The 19891-nt window shown below is 39.2% G+C and overlaps 1 protein-coding gene across 5 annotated transcripts in view; it reads right to left on the bottom strand.

Annotated features, from left to right (window-relative positions):
* Positions 1-4409: 4409 nt before the first annotated feature.
* Tsga10 (testis specific 10) overlaps positions 4410-19891 on the bottom strand; it is a 91306-nt gene continuing 75824 nt past the window's right edge. For 3 of the 5 annotated variants that reach the window (XM_050134690.1, XM_050134687.1, XM_050134686.1), the window contains exons 17-20: positions 12534-12736; positions 10370-10474; positions 9900-10046; positions 4410-6714 (exon numbers count right to left, since the gene is read on the bottom strand). In XM_050134690.1, coding sequence (XP_049990647.1) covers positions 6690-6714; positions 9900-10046; positions 10370-10474; positions 12534-12736 — 480 coding nt within the window. In that variant the 3' untranslated portion in view covers positions 4410-6689. The remainder of the gene's footprint in view (positions 6715-9899; positions 10047-10369; positions 10475-12533; positions 12737-19891) is intronic. The other 2 variants (XM_050134689.1, XM_050134688.1) reach the window with 2 other exon arrangements.

Here is a 19891-nt window from a genome sequence, read left to right as displayed (position 1 = left end):
TTCCAGGATGAGCCACACCTTCCTCGTTCCACTCTATTAATCTCCTGCTGCTGTTCTCGGTTTCAACCTCAGGTTCTCCTCAACGGGAGCTAACGGAAATAAGCTCTCCACTCACAGCCCAGCAGAAGGGGATGCCATCCGCTGAGCCTTTCGTCCTTGTGACCACCAAAGACAACCACTCTGCTGAGACCTTCGCCTCTCGTCAACACCTACTCTTGGTCAGTTCTTCCCTGTATTATCACCAGTAGTTGAGGAAAAGTCAAACCCAAAGCCACAAACCCAAACCAGAACAAAAACCCAGAAACATTTTTAAAGGAAAAGAGGAAAAAATTGAGAAAAGTGGACTCTAAATATACTCTGATATTATATTCAATTCAAATCCTAAAGAGTGATGACTTTGAAGCCCATTAAAAATTAACCAGGAAACAAGAGAGATGGCTTTAATGATTAAGAGCACTCACTGGCCGGGTGGTGGTGGCACGTGCCTTTAATCTTTTGGGGAGGTAGAGACAGTTTATTATATAAAACCCTTTATAGCCCATGCGTTCCTTAAAACCACGTGCCCAGACTCACATTTAATACTCCGCCTTGAGTGATTTCTTCATGTCATTTCTACACGGTCCTCACCTTCAGACCTTGCTGTCGTTCCACGAGCTGGTCGTCCTTCCCAGGACACAGCTCTCCTCCTCCGTTCTTCACCTTAGGTTGTGCATCATCTGCTGCTCTCGGCCTGTCTAACTCTCCTTAACCCTGGAGGGTACTTCGCTAACCTGTCCATTACTTTCTCTACTTACTCGTGTTTCTGAAACTTGACAGTGAGTTCACGAAGAGTGCCTTTTATCTGCGTGTTCCAGGTGACCAGAACTCAGCAAGTGCTCAACAAACGTGTAGAAAAGATTTTGTATGAACCTAGTATGATTTTAATAAGCAAGAAGAGATCAGAACTTTCTAAAGATCAGATTTTTATTTTTTTAAACGCACAAGGTATAAAAATATCATGAGTGTTTGTGAACAGCAAGTAGCTTGAATCTATACAGCAAATCCCTTGGGCTCCAAACTCATTCATTCATGCTAACCATGGAAACCTAGCTGGGACCTAGAAGCATTGTTGGTGACTGAGATGTGAGAAAATAGGGTGGCAAACAGGACAGGGCTCTCACAACCCAATAGCTGAACATTGAGATGTACTGGGAGAAAGAGGGGACTCGGTCTGTTGGTTCCCAAGGACTGTCAAGAGCACCATCATCACTACCATGCAATTCTTTACTCTTCTACTTTGCTGTTCTCTAGTCCTGGCTAACGGCCCTGATTGTCTTCTCAGAAACAAACTGATCAAATCAAGTCTTTCACTTCTTTAGTAATTGAATATTATTATTAGTGTTAACTTTTAAGGTGTCACCTTTTTTGTTGGCTTATATATTAAAACCATAACCAAATTAAGTTTCTTTCAAATGGCTGCTTAGTTTGTTTTCTGTTACTTTGATAGAAAACCACAGTTTGGGTAATTTATAAAGGAAAGAAATGTATTTACTATAGGCTAGAGTCTAAAACATCACTATAGAGGTACTGTCCACTGGTGAATGCCTCCTTGCCACATTATAATACAGTGCAGTGCATCATGTAGAACAAGGGAACATGTATGCTCAGGTCTCCCCTCCTCTTCCCATAAAGCTGCTAATTCCACCAAGAGGGTACTTCCCCCATGAAGTCAGCTAAGCTAACTGCCTCCCTGACGCTCCACCACTAACTACCATCAACACATGCATTTGAGGACTAAGTGTGTGACACTTGAAACCACAGGAAGTAACTTCTGTTAACTTCTTGAGGATCAGCAGCAAAAATGTACACACACACCCATACATACATGCTTGACTATCTTCACTTAAAACACAAATTCTGTGTGTATGTGCATGTATCACCCACAGTAATAGTGTGTGTGTGTGTGTGTGTGTGTGAGAGAGAGAGAGAGAGAAGAGAGAGAGAGAGAGAGAGAGAGAGAGAGAGAGAGAGAGAGAGAGAGGTGGGATTCCTCTCTACACATACATGCTGTGAATACCATTGGTTAATAAAGAAACTGGCTTGGCCTGATAGGGTAGAAAAGAGGTAGGTGGGGAATACTAAACTGAATGCTGGGAGAAGGAAGGCTGAATCAGGAGAAGCCACGTAGCCCTTCCAGAGACAGACACTAGAACCTTAACCAGAAAACCACAATCACGTGGTGTTACACAGATTAATAGAAATGAGTTAAATTATATGTAAGAGTTAGCCAATAAGAAGCTAGAGCTAATGGTCCAAGCAGTGATTTAATTAATACTGTTTCTGTGTGATTATTTCAAGTCTGTGCAGTTGGGAACAAACAAGCAGCCTCCTACTACATGTGTGTGCATACATACATCACCCAGAGTAATAGAGGGTGTGTGTGTGCGTGTGTGCATGTGCATGCATTCCCATTATTTACTTCTCACTTTTAGTCATCTTAGACCTTCAGAAAGGTTAGTTGGCTAGGATCTCTCTGACAAATTCATCCCTTAAGAGTTTTAAATGGTCAAACATCAGCAAGCAGTGTTTGAGACTGCATACTGTTCTTTCAGAGGTCCAAGTTCATTTCCCAGCATTTATATTGGCTGGCTTATAGTCACCTGTAATTCCAATTCTAGGGGATATGATGTCTTCTCCTGGGCTCTGCAGGCACCTGCACTCACACATGCCACACATATACCTAGAATTTAAAAAATAAAAATAGATAACTCCAGTTTAGGGGATCCAATGCCCTCTTCTGGTCTCTGCATTCACCAGGCATGCATGTAGTACATATACATAGGTGAAGGCAAAACACTCATAAATAGAAGATAAACATTTTTCTAAAAACAAAGTAAAATTAAATCTTAAAAAGTTAAAACTACCCATAATTCTAGAAATTCATGGGAAGCAGCAAAATAAAACTTCTAATGCCACAAGAAAAAAAATTAATACAATTTGAAATATGTGCAATATATACTATAGCATATATAGTACGAGATAAGTATGATATATATTATAAATCTATTATAATATATTTGGTTATGGTTTTAAAACTCACAAGAACTGGTTAGAACCTCTGAAATTTAGTTGCAATGTTTAATTCTTCTCTAGGCACACTGCTGGTACCCTAGACCAACTAATATCATTGTATTTTTCTAATACAATGTGGTGGTGTCTAAGGTGTTATATAAAGTGAAGCAAGAATTAGGAACTACTGAATCGGACAATAATCAAATGAGATCTCTCCTATTACCTGCATCACATTCCAGTCTGCACTCTAAGAAGGCAGATTTAATACACTATAGCACTTCATTGCCCTGCTATACATGTTATTTTTATATTTAACCAAGGAATCATATTATTTGTAATAGGAACTATTATCTAAAGCATCTTGCATAATTCTTGCCTAATAGAGGAGGCCATGTTACTATATACAACATACTTGAATATGTTTGGTTGCACATGTTCCTTAAGTCTATGAATTCTAACCCAATGAGGTACACATGAGACAAAGGCCTGATGCTGTGATTAGAACTCTACTCTGGTTCTTCAGCCTTGTGATGCCAATAAAGAGTCTTTTCTAAGTTACAATGCACCTATAGAATACTTTCCCTTAAAAATAAATGAGACATTTGCTTTCAATTCAGGAGTTTATTGCAAGAAGACAAGTTCAAACTGACCCACTGAAACAGCTTGTAGGGGTAAATTCCGAATTGGCGTTCAGGATGCAAGGCTGAGTATTTTGTAGAATCCCATCTTAAGACAAGTTGCTTTGGAAGCTGCTTAACATAAATATCTTTTTATAAAATATGTTGCTTTTTTCAAATCAATTGGGAAATGACATAAAATTTAAAGAGAATTAGCCTAACTCACTCTGCTGTTGTTGAAACCTTTGCAAGGCAAAGGAGTAACGTGTAGGGGCTAAGGGGCGGGTCAATTATCTTGAGGTTTTTATGTTTTGTGGTATATTTGGAATTCAGATCAGACAAAGGTTTAAATAGTTCTGATAGTTTACGATCTGTCTTTGAGTGAATCGATGATCTCTGGCCTGTTATGGGTACTGATACAGAGGACTGCAGGTAGATGGGCTGTGAGGAGTCTTTCTTTTTTAACTGGTAGTTCACATCCTACCTTAGTATAGCAAATGAATCTCATCCTTTAGTCATAAACTCTTTCTTATCATGCAAGAAATGCAGCTGTAAGCACAGCATTTGGGGAGCCAAGAAGACCCTATTGAAAACCAGAGCAAGGTTGTCTGGGAAGAAGCATCGAAGGCAGTAAGGAAGAGCTGACACTGATAAGGGCCCTGAGAGCATCAGATTCTCATGACTTCAGCAACACTTAGTTAATTTCAACCTGTGTGTTATGTAGTTGATACTGTCTGGACACTATTAAATAATATTCCTATTGTTAAACTCTAATGGGTGAACTCCTATGGTAGTGATTTTTAAAGCCGGGACTGGAACCTGGGCCTTTGGATATTCGAAGCAAGCTCCTCCATTGAACCACATGCATACAGTTATATCTATAGGTCAAAAAGCTAAGACCTATTCCTTAAAAACTCTGTCTTACAAACTTTAGCACAGATTCTCATGCTAATGATTTCTACTCCTTAAAGAAAACCAAATGGTGGTTCATATTAACCAAAGAGACTAAAAGAATCCCAAGGCTGCTTTTTAATTGAAAAACTTTTTTTTTTTTTTTTGAGATAGGTCCCACGTAGCCCTGACTAGCCTAGAAGTCACTACATAGTACAGGCTGGCCTTAAACTTTTGGTAACCATTCTGCCTCTGCTCCCAAGTCCTAGAATTGTAGGCATGTCCAGCTCAAAACTTCTGTTTTTAAATTACTCAATGAATTAACAAGTGTCTTTCTCAACACACTCACTTCAACAGCAGTAGACACTTTGTATTGAGCATAACATTTCTGAGCTCAGAGCCCTTTTCAGATTTTTGCTGTTGCTGTTATTCAAGAAAGAATGTTTTGTATACTGTTTACAATCAGGCTCTACCACATCAACAGGCTATTAAGTATTTATTTATATCAAGCGACAAGTATCCCATTTCAAGCAAATATTCTTGAATATTACCTTAATAAAAAAAATCTTGTCTTTGAAGTTTGAATAGAGAACCGGGTGAGATTTCTTTTTCCTTAGATAACAGTAGTCCCTTTGTATGCACCATACCATGTAACTCTCCTCTGAAACAGTATGTAACAATGTCACTAATCAAGCATTGTATACTTTTCATCAAGTATTGAAACACTTTCTCACAGGCTTTATTCCCATGCCCCTCTCCTAACACCCTGCGCTCTGCATACAAGCTGGCAAGTGCTTTCCGTAGGTGATACTCAGCTCTTGTTGGTTATCTAGGAGACCAGATTAATAATAATGTTGTGGTGATTGAATGGCAAGGTCACTGGGTTACCTAAGAGGTACATTCTGCAATATGTACATCAGTATCTTATTTGATATGAGCCAGACAAGCTATTCTACATACTATTCTTTAAAATATTTATCTTTAAAATAATACTTTATCCATTTTTTAGCCAGTCTGTAATGATTGTCTAAAACTTCATGAACAATCCTTAAGGTTCTGGAAGGCCAAACTAAAGTGAGCATGTGACTTGAATTTATAATGAAGCATCAGCGTACTAGTGATTATGTCATGATGAAATAAGGTCTCAAGAGGCCACTACCCTTGTCACTACTGCCATATCGAATAATGACTAGATACAATGAGAAACTGTCCATCATAGGAATACTATTAATGACAGGGCTTGCTTTTTTATTAAAATGTAAGAATACAAATAGCTTATATCAGTAAAATACAGTAGCATTCAGGCTCTAATATCAACATTAAATCAAAGCCTATGGACAGAAAAGAGACTTGAGAGATGCAGGTGAGGGAAATAACTTGTCACTCTAGATAGATTACAGACAGCTACCACAGGGGGGAAATAATAAAATGGCAATAAAATTCATTGCAGTACTTTAATGTTTTGAGGAAAACTTATTAAAAATACAGATTTTTAAAAAATCTTACATTTTGGATAGATATCATCACCTACCTTTCTAACAACAGTAGGAGCAGACAAAATTGTAAAAACGCATGGTACTTGGGCTGTGTGCTACAACAGCATGGGCTGAAAGCCCTGGCACACTCCTACTTGGAAGGTAGACTGTGGCATGGAAGTTATGTCAGGTTGGTTCCAAAATGCAATACTGGGTCCCAGGCCAGTGCTAGGCTGTGCCCATGTTAGCACAGCTTTTCCAGCCATGAGAATATAAATCATAAAGAAAAAAATATAACCAACCAGTCATTTGAGACAGCAAGAAAGGAAAGGAAATCAGTTTTGTAAAAACACTTTTCCCTCTTTTTTAAGCTTCTTTATTTACTCCGGACAGTTAACAAAACAGTGCTCAATAGTGAAGTAAGCAGATTTTACACTCACTATTACTGTATGGATAGAAAGAGCCATGTGCATTTTTGTTTGCATACATCATCCCAGATCACTGTGATATGGCACTCGAGAACAGACTCAGAGGCACAAAGTCAATAAATACATTTAACACTGTCAAGCATTCAAAAGATAAATGCAATCAAATAGCAAAAAAAATCCGTTTGTATCTTTGACCTTTCCAAGGCTGTGGAGAATCTTTTCACATGTCAGAAATCTCTATAGCAAAGATTCCTATAATAGAAGAAAAAACAGATTAAGGTTTCAAAAATAACTCTAGCATACTTTAGTAGCGCTTGGGGTTTCCCCCTTCAGCCTCTGTGAAGGGAAATGGATATAGTGAATTTGTTCATGCCATGGAATACTACTTTAACAAAGAAAGAAAGACACATTGACATGTGCAACTTTCAAGGTTGTCATGCACATTATTCTGAATGAAAAAAGCCAGACTCAAAGGTTGTGTTCTATATGTGACTGAATTTGCACAGGATCCTCAAGCTGAGAGAATTATAGTACAGATAAAAAGTTAGCTGGCCTTCTGCTAGGGACACAGGAGATACAGATCCTAACTTTAAAGCGATGGGTACCACAAGGGAAGACTGTCTTTTACAATTAATGCTTTTAAGTTAGTGTTTCACACATATATGCTATTATACCTGTTTCTCTTTGTACCCCTGCCTCAGTGTCCCCCTCCTCATTCCCACTTCTCCCATCTGCTGGTCCCTTTATCCCCTAACAGCTGCCCCTTCTGCTTTCTTGTCACATGTATTCCTTTCTTCAGATCTCCTCCTAAGTAAGCTATTTGGTACTGATTGGACAACTCAGTATTTAGTTATTGCAAGAGGTTTATATAAAGACTGCACATGTATGTATAACCATGCACACACAAATGAATACATTAGGGGAATATTAATAAACCCTGTGTAATAACTTATACCAGTGCCCATTTCCTATTTTTCAAGGTGGTATTGCTGTAGGAACGGGAAAAGATATTTGGGATTCTCTGCTCTACTTTATGGCTACCTCTAAGACAATAATCATTAAAATTACTTGTGGTTCAGCCATAGATGGACATTAAATATTTCTCAGCAGTTAAAAGAGACATGTAGGATTCTAGATAAGACTCAAAATATTATGCTGAGACTAAGTCAGCACCAGAGGCTACCTACTGTATGATATCAGTTATTTGACAACCTGGAAGAAAGAGAACTAGGGGCAGAGAAGACAGAATTGAACTTGGTCCTCTGGAAGAGCAGCAGGCTCTCTTAACTACCTAGCCATCTCTCCAGGCTCAGGGATAACATCTTAAGTTGACAGTGAAAGATGAATTTTAAAAGGAGGGCTAAGGGTATATTATTAATGAAAGTAACAGAAAAGATACAAACCTTTCTAATTATTACAAGAAATTTGAGTTTTTAAAAATGAAAAGATCAAATGGGAAAATATAGAAGACAGAATAATATAAACAGCAAACATAAGATATTGTGATGGATTTGAGACCAAATGTAACAGTCACAGAAACAGTATAAAATTAAACTTTTTAAATTTAGTAAAAAAATTTCAAATAGCTTATAAAGCAAAATGTAAATCAATACTTTATAAAATAGATACAGTAAGTCAGAGAGATCGAGAAACAGCTGAGTAGAGGTATTTACCAGGAAAGTGGAGACAATAAGAGGAAAGGATCAGCAGCTTGAATATAGAGTTTTAGACACCAGGCCAAACAAAGAGTGTAAATGTTTCAGAAAAGAACACTTCATAAAAGTTACATGCCACAGGAAGACAGTTCAGAGTGCTGGTGCAGCAAAAAACAACAAGCCATATATAAAATAATCATCTCCTGTCAGAGCTGTGCCAGTGTGAGGTATAAATACTGTGCTAGAATAAGAACCATAATGGAGGAAAGAGATCCCCACGACTGTTCCACTGGAGCCGTGACTACCCAGCAGACAGATGTTCTATTTGTCCAAATGAAAGAGGAGGGCATCTTTCCAGTTCCGTTCAGTTCAGTTCAAGGGCCTGAGCTGGAAGGTGACCAACAGGAACTGGCTGTTCACAAGTGATACTGAGCTCCAGGATGGATTGGCTGGGGAGATGGCTCATTCGATAAAGTGCTTGCCTTATATTTATGAAGATTCTAGTTTGACCCATAGAGCTCAGAAAAAGGTGGGCATGATGGTTTACATTTGTAATCTTGGTGCTGGGGAGGCAGAAACAGGAATCCCTAGGGCTGACTAGGCTTTGATTCTGCAGGATGGTTCGTAACTTTGTATACCTCCAGTTCCAGGGGACCTGATGCCCCCTTCTGGCCTCTGCAGGCACCAGACACATCACTGGTGCACATACANATATATATATATATAATAACTTTTTAATTGGGAGGGGGTGTTTTTAAATATTTCATTTTTAGTATTTTTAGACTATTAGAGAAGACATTGTGACCACAACTGGTCATAATGAGGTATCAGTGGATCATGGGGGAATAAAAGGACAAATTTAAGTCAATCATGAACTTGGCATTTGGCTTAATGTCCCCAGTACTTGGGAAAGGTAGGCTAAAAAGGTAGAAATGACGGCCTGCAAACAGATCCTGAACTTTCTAATCAGTCTATTTTGAACTGATGATGCTGCAGAAATTCAGAGGGTGTGTCAGACACACTCTGGGCTGAGCAAGTCAGTCAGGAATGTTGACTACATTGCTGGTGTTGGGCCTCAGCTCTCACAGCAACATCAGAATATACAGATAGAAACTGGGGAACCACAAGACAGCGGTCTGTGAGGATGCTTTGGAACTGGAGGTACTGGCTGCATTTTCAGAGAGAAAGAAGTGTGATGGGGAAACATGTAGTAGTGTAGGTACATATTTCTGTATATAATAAAACAAATAGGACAAAATTTAGCAACAGAGGATTGAGAGATATTTTTACTTTTGTAACTTCATACAAATTATAAATTATTCCCAGATAAATTTTTAAACATTTGTGAAATATATCAATAAATCTAAAATAAAAATAGTAAATACTTTCCTATTTATCCTATGGTGCAATAGCAATTAACCCACATTTTGTAATAAATGTACATGGAAAATAATACAGAAGTAAACAGGAATTCAGACTTTGACAGTATAGCATATAGGCTGATGACGCAGTTCAATGTACAGTGCTTGTCTAGCATGTATGAGGCCTTAGCTTTGATTCCCAGTATCACAAAAAAATAAATGAAACACTATGAATAAATATTAGATAAACCTTAGAGTTATTTCATTTTCATACAATATTCATATAAAACTCATTTATAGATAAAACCCTTTCTTTTTGTGCCACCACAACTTAGTAATCAGTTTTAGTATCAGTCTCCTTGCTCCCTCAAATCTCCTTGTGAGCACTGCTACATGTGCCCAGGGTCCTGTGCACACTTACTCTTCCAATGATCGGTCAAGGCCTCGGTCAGGAGATCGATGGTGAACACGTTCTGGTGAGTGACACTTTGTATTTGGCTTCACTGAACTCAAATGATAAGCATTACTTGAGTAATTCTGGCGGCGAAGTTCTTGGACAGCCCTTTCCCTAGAGCAAAATAATGAGGCTTTTAAACTTACATTCAGTGACATTATTAAACCTATCATAAAACTGTAGCTCAACTCAAACATTAAAATCTACCCGTGATGAAATAATAAACTTCTTACTGAGCCAGAACACCTGTAACACTAGCATTCTGGAGACAGAGACTGGAGGATCATCAGTTTGAGGCTAGCCTGGGCTAGAGCGAGACTCTTTCTTGAAAACAAACAAACAAAACCCACATGTACGTACACACAGACTAACAAAATAAAACCTACTGCTAGCTAAGGAACATGTTTAGGCAGAGCATTGCACAGGGATTAACTTACCTTTCAAATCGTTCTGTCCCTAGCTGTCTTTTAGTAATGTCCAAATCTGCTTCCAACTGTGTTACAACATTTCTGAACTGGGCCACGTCTCTACTCTGGATAGCCCTACGCAAAAGAAAAGAGTGATAGCTGATTAAAATCACAATAGCCTGTGACTCCAAGAGTATATTAAACCATATTGACAACGGCATCTTAGCTGGATCCAACGTGATTTTTGCAACTCTCTCTCTCTCTCTCTCTCTCTCTCTCTCGCTCTCGCTCTCGCTCTCGCTCTCTCGCTCTCTCGCTCTCTCTCGCTTTCTCTCGCTCTCTCTCGCTCTCTCTCGCTCTCTCTGTGTGTGTACACATGCTGGACTTGCTCCTGTTTGTGTGTATACTATATATGTGTTGGGGCAGGCCAGAGGCTGACTTTGGGTATTTACTCAGTCACTCTCCACTATTCTTTAAAGGGTCTCCCAGCTGGACCTGGAGTTCATCCATCTGACTACGCTGTTTGGTCAATGAGTTTCAGGGACCTGTCTGTTTCCACTCCCCCAGTGCTGGGGTTACAGCTGCATACTGCTGCTCCTGGCTTTTACATGGATGCTGGGGATCCAAACTCAGATCATTATGTTTGCATAGCAAGCATCTTACTGACCAATGTAAAGCCTCAGCTTCACACTGTGATTTTTATGGGCAAATTCAAGGGCATGTTTTAGATATATTTGAAGTACAAGCATTATTACTTGAAAAGCCTCAGCGATCCCAGTCTTGCTCAGTTAATCAAACCTTCTTATCTCTGTTTCTATATACACAAATGTATCATCTATCTATGTTATTCATTTATGTAAATGCTCTTTATAAACATACTTTTTATGGAAGTTTCCCACATTGGCCAACTCCATGTCACAATATTTAGCAGAAGTCTAAAATGGAATACATCCTCTGCTTCTTTACTAAGTCTGAGGAAGGGACCCTGAGGACCTGCTGAAGGTATCACAACAGCCTCACTGACTGGAACTTACAAGAATGACTCAGTCACAGTCAAGAGGACCCAAGAGGAAACTACCCCTGGCTTGGGGGTCCCTTATGGCCAATAGCTCCTAGGAGTGGCTGACTGCTGAGAAAATGACCACCATGCTCCCAGATACCAGGCTCAGGTGTGAAGATGGGCAGGGTGACACGTGCTATGGATGGGCCACAGAGGCTGAGCTTTCATTAGAGGTGACCACTTTTTTTTTTAACAATCTTATTTTATATACCAATCCCAGTTCCTTCTCCCTCCTATCCTTCTTCTCCCCCTACCTACCTCCATGCCACCCCCATCCACTCCTCAGAAAGGGTGAGCCCTCCCATGGGGAATCAACAAAGTCTGCCATATCACTTGAGGCAGGACCAAAGCCCTCCCCCACTGTATCTAGGCCAGCAAGGTATTCCTTCATACAGAATGGGCTCCAAAGAGCCAGTACTAGGGATCAATACTGGTTCCACTGCTAGTGGCTCCACAAACTGCAAAAGCCACACAACTGCCACCCGCATTCAGAGGGCCTGGTTCAGTCTTTGCAGGTTCTCTAGCTGTGAGTCCGGAGTCAGTGAGCTCCCACCGGCCCGGGTCATCTGCTTCTTTGGGTTTCCCCATCATGGTCTTGGTTCCTTTGCTCATAATATTGTTCCTCAGCTATGACCAATTTTAATAAACTTTCAATACCCAGGCAGATGTTTCCACTTGAATATCAAGCTAAGTATTATTGGGGTAAGATAAAAATTCTGAGGGTGTGCTCAGTGTTTTGTGGGTTCAGTTCTTCTGGGCATCCAGTACACACCTTTATAGACACAGGGGACTATAATGTGACAAATAGAGAGACAGACAGCAACACTAGATGACCCATAAATGCAAAAGTCCTCCAAGTTTCAGAGTGCTGTCTTTACGTGTCCTAAAGACAATATTTTAGATCAGACTACCTATTACATTCAAAACAATCAGCAGAGACTGTTACATTTAGAAACCTTAGGTCAGAAAAACTATACCACAGATTTAAATCTTAGGCAAATCACAATACTCCTGATTCTCAGTCTAATTAATGGCCAATTGTGGGCTCCAACCTCCAGACCTGCCTTTAAAATTCTCCTCAGTTATGAGGTGCTGAGACCAGCCCTCTGTGCTGCTATGCTGCAGCCGACTCACATTTTGTTCTCTGCCAGACAAAGGTGCTCCTTCAGAAGCTGGATCTCAGACTCCTTTTCCTGCAGCGCTATCTGGGACTGGTACTCTTTGTCTCGGTTGGCCACCAGCAAAGCCTCTAGATTCTGCATGGAGATCCTCTCGTTTGTCATCTGACTCCTGAGCAGTTCTATTTCAGAGCGCGCGGAATCCAACTCATTCTCCATCTGTGTGACGGGAGGACATCCAGACTTACTCCCATCCACTCACTTTGTTATCTGGAACACGTGACTTTAAATTTCTCACTGTGAAGTTGTCTGCACACACCACAACACACCCGTAGGGCCACTCTCCCCACCCCTCAGGCCATATCAGATAATTCACTAATTTAAAAGTTCTATCAGTCTTGAACTGCAACCAGTTTCCATTTCCAGTTTTAAGACTTTTTACATCGTTCTGCAGAACTGACATTGTCTGGAACTGGATGAGTACATCTAAGTGCCCTGTGACGCAGCCTTGTCCTCTGGAGGAAAGGAGTATGAGGAGTAGACACATTCCATCTCTCGCATACACCTAGGGAAAACTTGTGCCTTACAAGGTATCCTGAGCTCAAAATATTCTCAGTAAGCAAAATATTTCTTCAAAAGGACGATTATCAGTTAAAAGAAAGCATGATTTCTTATCAATAATACATGTTATAATAAATTTTTGTTTTGTTTTGTTTTTTGGATTTTTCGAGACAGGGTTTCTCCGTAGCTTTTTGGTTCCTGTCCTGGAACTAGCTCTTGTAGACCAGGCTGGCCTCGAACTCACAGAGATCCGCCTGCCTCTGCCTCCCGAGTGCTGGGATTAAAGGCATGTGCCACCACCGCCCAGCTATAATAAATTTTATATGCATTTAAAAAGCTAGTTATGAAAGACAAACTTTAAAAGTCAATAAAAATGAAGTTACTAGGGGAGGGGCAGGCACCTCAGTGGACAGAGAGGGAAAGAACTTCCTGAGTTAGTAAATGAACTCACACAAATTGAGGAATGAAAAATAATGATCATAAATTTTTCAAAAGAAGAAATACAATTAAATAGCAAATGCATGGGAAAAAAAGGAAACTCTGTTCCAGTTCACTTTCTGTGGCTGTGATAAATACCACGACCAAAGCCAACCTGGAGTGGATTCATCTGTCTGATACATTCAAGTGATAGTGTTACTGAATGACATAGGAGCAGAAACCATGAGGAACGCTGCTTACTGGCTCTCTCCTGTTCAGGCTCAGTCAGCTTCCTTATACAATCCAGGGCAACCTGCCCAGGAGTGTCACTACCCACTGTGGGCTGGGTCCTTCCACATCAATAATCATCAAGACACCTCCCACAGGCAAATATGATCCAGGCAATTCTTCAATTGAAGTGTTCTCTTCCTAGGTGACTCGAGGTTGTTCCAAGATGACAATAAAACTAACCAGAAGTTTTAAGGGAAGTAAAGACCCTACCTGGACCATTTATGTGGTAATTTGGACTAAAAATCTGTGCTTACTGGGACAATGGATGCTGGTGACCTATGGCAGAAGAATATCTAGGATTAATAACAGACCAGCATTATGAAGGTGGCATCTCCTGCGAATAGAAACTCAGAGTAAGTGCACAGAAGCTGCAGTCAAAGGGATGAAGGAAATACCACAAGCTGGCAGCTGAACTTGGCAATGTGTAAGAGTCATTCACATGGTACTGGTTTTGAAGGCATGAAAGTGTCATGGAGAGGAGCTGGGGCTTGGCCTTGTCTAAAAGGGACTGAGTCTCTCTCAGGGAAGCTATAAGAGGTCATTAGTGAAGGTCTTGTAGTTTCAGTTCCAATGAAGACCCCAGGGTTGAAGGGGTCAGAAAGAGAAACTGAGGCTTGCAACAGTATGTTAGTCTCAGAATCCCCAAGAGAGGTCACTAGTGAAGGTAAAGCCTAAGCTGCAATGGAGACCCCAAGACCATGATACATCTACTAAAGACAGTGTAGTAGAGACATCTTGAGCCTTGGAGACAAATTATTTGTTTTGGGTATGGCTGAGCTGGACACATCGGCTGTCCAAGTCCTCTAGAGCCCAGAAAATTATATTTAAGCCCCAAATGCTGAACAAGGGGCTATGTGATTTTTATTTATATTGGTAATTTGGGTCTTTTCTTTAATCTAATTATTCCTATATCCTGATTCTTCTCTTTTGGAACAAGAAGTATTTAACCTGTTTTTTAATTTTATAGGAGTCCATAGACAAAATACTTTGGATTCTTAAATAGACCTTATGATTTAAAAGTACTAAAAAATTTAAAGACTGTGGGACTTCTAAAAGTTGGATTGCATTTTGTCTTACATTAACATGTCTAACATTAATGTGTAATCTTGGCAACAAAGCAAGGAAAAGTTACAGTTAAATAGTGATGTGTTTGCATTTAAGTTGACAAGGGCTGAATTGTACTGGCAAGTTTTTATTGTCACCTTTTTACAACCTAGAGCAAATTGGGAAGAAGGAACTTCATTTGAAGAGTTATCTCAATCAGATTGATCTGTGACCAATCATACATATGGATGATTGACATGGAAGACCCATACCACTGTAGGCAGTACCATCCTTAGGCAGGTGAACCCTGGCTGTATTAAGAAAGCTACATGAGGGGCTGGAGAGATGTTAATGGCAGAGGCTGCTCTTCCAGAGGACCTGAGTTTAATTCCCATCACCCACATGACAGCTCACAACTGTCTGTAACTCCAGTTCTAGGATATCCAACACCTCTTTCTGGCCCCAACAGGCAACAGGCATGAAAGTGGTTTATAGACATACATTCAGGCAAAACACCTGTCTTAATTACTGTTCTGTTGCTGTGAAGAGTCACCATGACCAATGCAATTTATAAAAGAAAGCATTTGCTAACAGCTTTGGAGGATTAGTCCATGATCATCATGGTGGGGAGCATGGTGGCAGGTAGGCAGGCATGGCACTGAAGCAGAAACTGAGAATTTATTCTGATCTAAAGACAGAAGCAGGGGAAACTGGGCCTGGTAGTGGGCTTTTGAAAACTCAAAGCCCAATCCCAATGACATACCTTCTCCAATAAGGTCACACCTCCCAATACTTCCTAAAAAGTCCATCAACTAGGAACCAAATATTCAAATTTATGAGCCTATGAGGGCCATTCTTATTCAAACCACAACACCAATACATACAAAATAAAAACAATTAAGAGAGGAAGAAAGAAAAGAAAAAAAAGAAAAGAAAAGAGAAAAGGAAAAAGAAAAGAAAGAAAGCAGAATGACCAAAAAAGAACAATCCAGTAAGCAGTGTTCCTCCATTGTTTCTGGTCCAGGTTCCTGCCTTGAGTTCCTTTCCTGACTTCTCTTCACAATGGACTGTAATTTGGAAGCATAAGGAAAAATAACCTCTTTCCTCCTCTAAATCGCTTTTGGTCGTGGTATTTATGGCAGTAACAGAAAAGCAAACCAGGAAGCTTGCTAGTAGCCTAACATATAAAATGAAACAAGGTGCTATTTCTAGTTCAGAGTTTCCCACCCTGACACCCAACGTACCCTGACAAACACACTTTAATTTGAGTAACTCTGCTTATGGAGCTGCTCTCAAGTATTACAGGATGCTCAGCACTGTCCCTGACCTCTACTTACTAGATGCCAGCAGCATTCCCCACTCTGGTCATAACAACCCCAAAGTACATCTAGATATTACTAAAGGTTTTCAGTTCAGTTTAAAGCCAACCAGACACTGTTCCAGACTGTCAAACTGGTAACTTTGTTGTCAGGATGACAACATGAAAAGGACAAGAACAATCTTCTATAATTTGCTGACAAAACTACAAAATAAAGCAGCACTTTCTGACAGCAATTTTATTGGGGTATTGTTAATATACCTTATAACTCATACATTTAAAGTATTCAATAACTTCAACTTACTATTATCAAATATTAGTCATTGTCAAAATCTGTTAGAAAATTTTCATCCTTTCAAAATACATCCACAAAATCTCAAAAGCAGAGTTGCTTAAACAATATCTAAACGATGACACTAGTTGACATGATACTGTGAAATGAGGAAACCCCACAAGAACCCACCCTAAGAAACAAACACACTGATATATTATCCCATCTCAAATGGTCATCCCCAAACGTATGTAGATATTAGCAACACCAAACAGGTTCAGTACAATGTGTGCGTGTGCGTATGTGTGTAACACAGAAACACCTATCATGCCACTTCATTTAAGCATCATATTGGAGCCTGAGGATCTGTTGAGAAATGTTCTCCTTATCTTCCAAAGGGTTACACATTTTTGTATATGCATATCTTTAAGGGAATTCACACCCAAAGCAATCTAGGCCTCAATTTGCTTTCTGGAACTTTTCAAATTACTATTCAAGATTTATATTTGTTTAGAGGTTTATCCAGTGTGGTGGTTTAAAGGAAAATGGCCCCCATCAGTTCATAGTGACACTATTAGGAAATATGGCTTTGTTGGAGGAAGTGTGGCCAGTGTGTCTTAGTTTCTCTTCCTGCTGATTATCGATCTGGATGTAGAATTCTCAGATCCTTCTCTAGCACCATGTCTGCCTGCATGTCCCTATACTTCCTACCATGACAGTGTGCTTGAAAATGTGTGCGGGCTTAGGAGAGGAAAGAGAAAGATATAAGATACAGTCTTATATCTAAAAACATTGTTTTAAAATAATAAAGTCCTTAAAAAGGGGAGTAGAGTAATATAAAGGAAATAAGCCATGTAAAGATGGAAAATACACAGAGAGTCTGGATTATATATATTATTGTGTTGTCTTTAAAATTTTTGACTGTTAAGAGACATTTGATTATAAAAGCTGATAGATTAAACCAACCTATATATTTTAAATATATCTTGACTTTAGGGGGCTGGAGAGATGGCTCAGTGGTTAACAGCATTGCCTGCTCTTCCAAAGGTCCTGAGTTCAATTCCCAGCAACCACTCGGTGGCTCACAACCATCTGCAATGAGATCTGGTGCCCTCTTCTGGCCTGCAGGCATACACACAGACAGAACATTGTATACATAATAAATAATTACTTAAAAAAGTAAATTAAAAAAAAGAAAAGAAAAAATATTTTGACTTAAAAATTTAAGTCAAAAGATATGTTACTTTGAGAAAGAGGTTATGTATTTGTTTCCACAGGAAATAAGAGACTGTGAATTCATTTTGGGTTAAAAAAATCAGCTTTGATAGAGGAAGACCTCTTGAAATATCTCCAGTGGGAGTACATGGTCCACATGATCCAACATCTCAGATTTCCTCTGTTGCAATTTCCTCTGATTTCTTTATTCAGAACAGCCTCAAGGAAAACTGACTGAGATGATTCAGTCTCACAGAATACTCCAGTCAGGACTTGATCATAATCCTAAATTTTCCCAGTGTCCCCCAAAGATTACTAGTACTCCCAATTGACAGGAAGTAGGCTAGAGAACTATGACCACATTCCCAAAAATTGGATTATGGATGTTTGTTTATGGGGTTGGTTACAAATTGTTATTGGTCATAGTAAAAAAAAAGGCTAAATAAAATAGTTAAGTTCAGAGATCTCTTTCTAAAAGAAGGGGCACATGATATAGAAATAGGATAAAAGAATAAATTATTGACTCTATTTTAATCCAAAAGAACAGCTATTAATCTCAGGATATTTAACATTGGTATAGATTTTGGTTTATTGATACAAATTTAAAGTTAATTTTGCTATGCTGTATGTATATTTCTACTCTCATTTAAGGTATGGTGCTTATACAGCTCATTTAAAATGTATGATTAAAAATACATACTAATAGTATTCTATAAAAGTCAACCTTATAGTCAAGTTAGGTATGTTTTCAAGGTCATAAACAGATATATTTAGATAAATGATCTTTAAACACTTCAATGATCTACAGAATATGGTATTTAAGATGTTTTAATAACATAAGGTTTTTATAGCAATAAGACACATCCTCTCCTGGCAGCACTAATGCACTTCAGAGAGGATCATGACCATCAAAGAAACTCTGTATTGAGTTTGTTTTTGTTATGGAAAAAGCTAGCCCTGTGGGCAAAGAAACTGCCCTTGTCTCAACTGATGACAGTTACTGTCCAAACTGGACAAACAGAATGCAAAAAAAGGTGACTTTTGAACTTTGCCAAGACAAGGTAAGACAGTCCTTCAAAATTCCCTTATATATCACGAATTCTAATTGTTCTTAATAGAAAAAGCTTGAAGTCAGCTACCAGGGGGTGAAACAGTACAGCCAGCCACTAGAGAAACCTTTTACCTCTACCAAATCCTCAGACCAAAAAGGTGATCTTATGCTTAGAAGACTGTGTCCTATGACTGACTGCTTCACACTGTACCTCAGACTGCATACTCAGACTGCAATGAGCTCCTGTCTCTTCCTGCCTTATATTCCTCTCTCCACCCAGTCATATCACTCTGTCTCCAGCCCCGTAGTGCTGGGATTAAATTCATGGGATCCCAAGTGCTGGGATTACTTTGTGTGAGATGTTTCTCTTTTAGACAGATTTAATCTCATGTAGCCCAGGGTGGTCTTAAATTAACAGAGATCCTTCTGCCTCTGTCTCCCAAGTTCTGGGATCAAAGATGTGTGCCACCACTTCCCTGACCTCTGGTGGCTTAGCTCTGCACTCTGATCTTCAGGCAAGCTTTATTTGTTAAAACACAAACAAAATATTACTACACCCCTATTCACAGGAAAGTCTGTCAGATATGCTAGGCCTGTAGGCCAGAGTTGGATGACCCAGTATTAAAGAGAAACTTTAGGTGGCTGTCCAGATAGCTTGAGGTACTTGTCATTTCACCTTTCTAGGGTCTTTGATTAAGTTGAAGACTAGATAGTTATATTTTTCTTTGGTTATGATAAAAGACAAATTAGGTATAAAACTTTGGGCTCACAAAGATAAGATAGGTAATAGAGTATCTTCTCTAATTTTGCCAAATACAAATAGACTAGATATTGTAACTGTGATTCTTACCTGATAGTTTTTGTTGTATATAATCTTACTATGTTAAAGTTAAAACCTTTCTTTTTAATTAGACAAAAAGGGGAAAATGCTGTGGAATAATCCTCTTTTACACTGTAAAAGTTTATCACTTGAATTGGCTTAATAAAACACTGATTGGCCAGTGGCCAGGCAGGAAGTATAGGCAGGGCAACCAAACTAAAGATGATAGGAAGGAGAATGGCAGAGTCACAAGACACCAACCAGTTGAAGAGGTAGCAGGAGATAAATATGACATCCTAATAAGGTACCACTACATAGCAGAGCATAAATAAGGGATATAAGTTAACTTAAAATGTAAGATCTAGTTAGTAATAAGCATGAGCTAT

This window comes from Alexandromys fortis, unplaced genomic scaffold, assembly GCF_014885135.2.
Source record: "Alexandromys fortis isolate MF-2015 unplaced genomic scaffold, M_Fortis_MF-2015_v1.1 scaffold_20, whole genome shotgun sequence".
In the NCBI taxonomy this organism is placed as follows: domain Eukaryota; kingdom Metazoa; phylum Chordata; class Mammalia; order Rodentia; family Cricetidae; genus Alexandromys; species Alexandromys fortis.
Note: the sequence above shows the minus strand (reverse complement) of the source record. Positions and strands in the feature narration are given on the sequence as shown.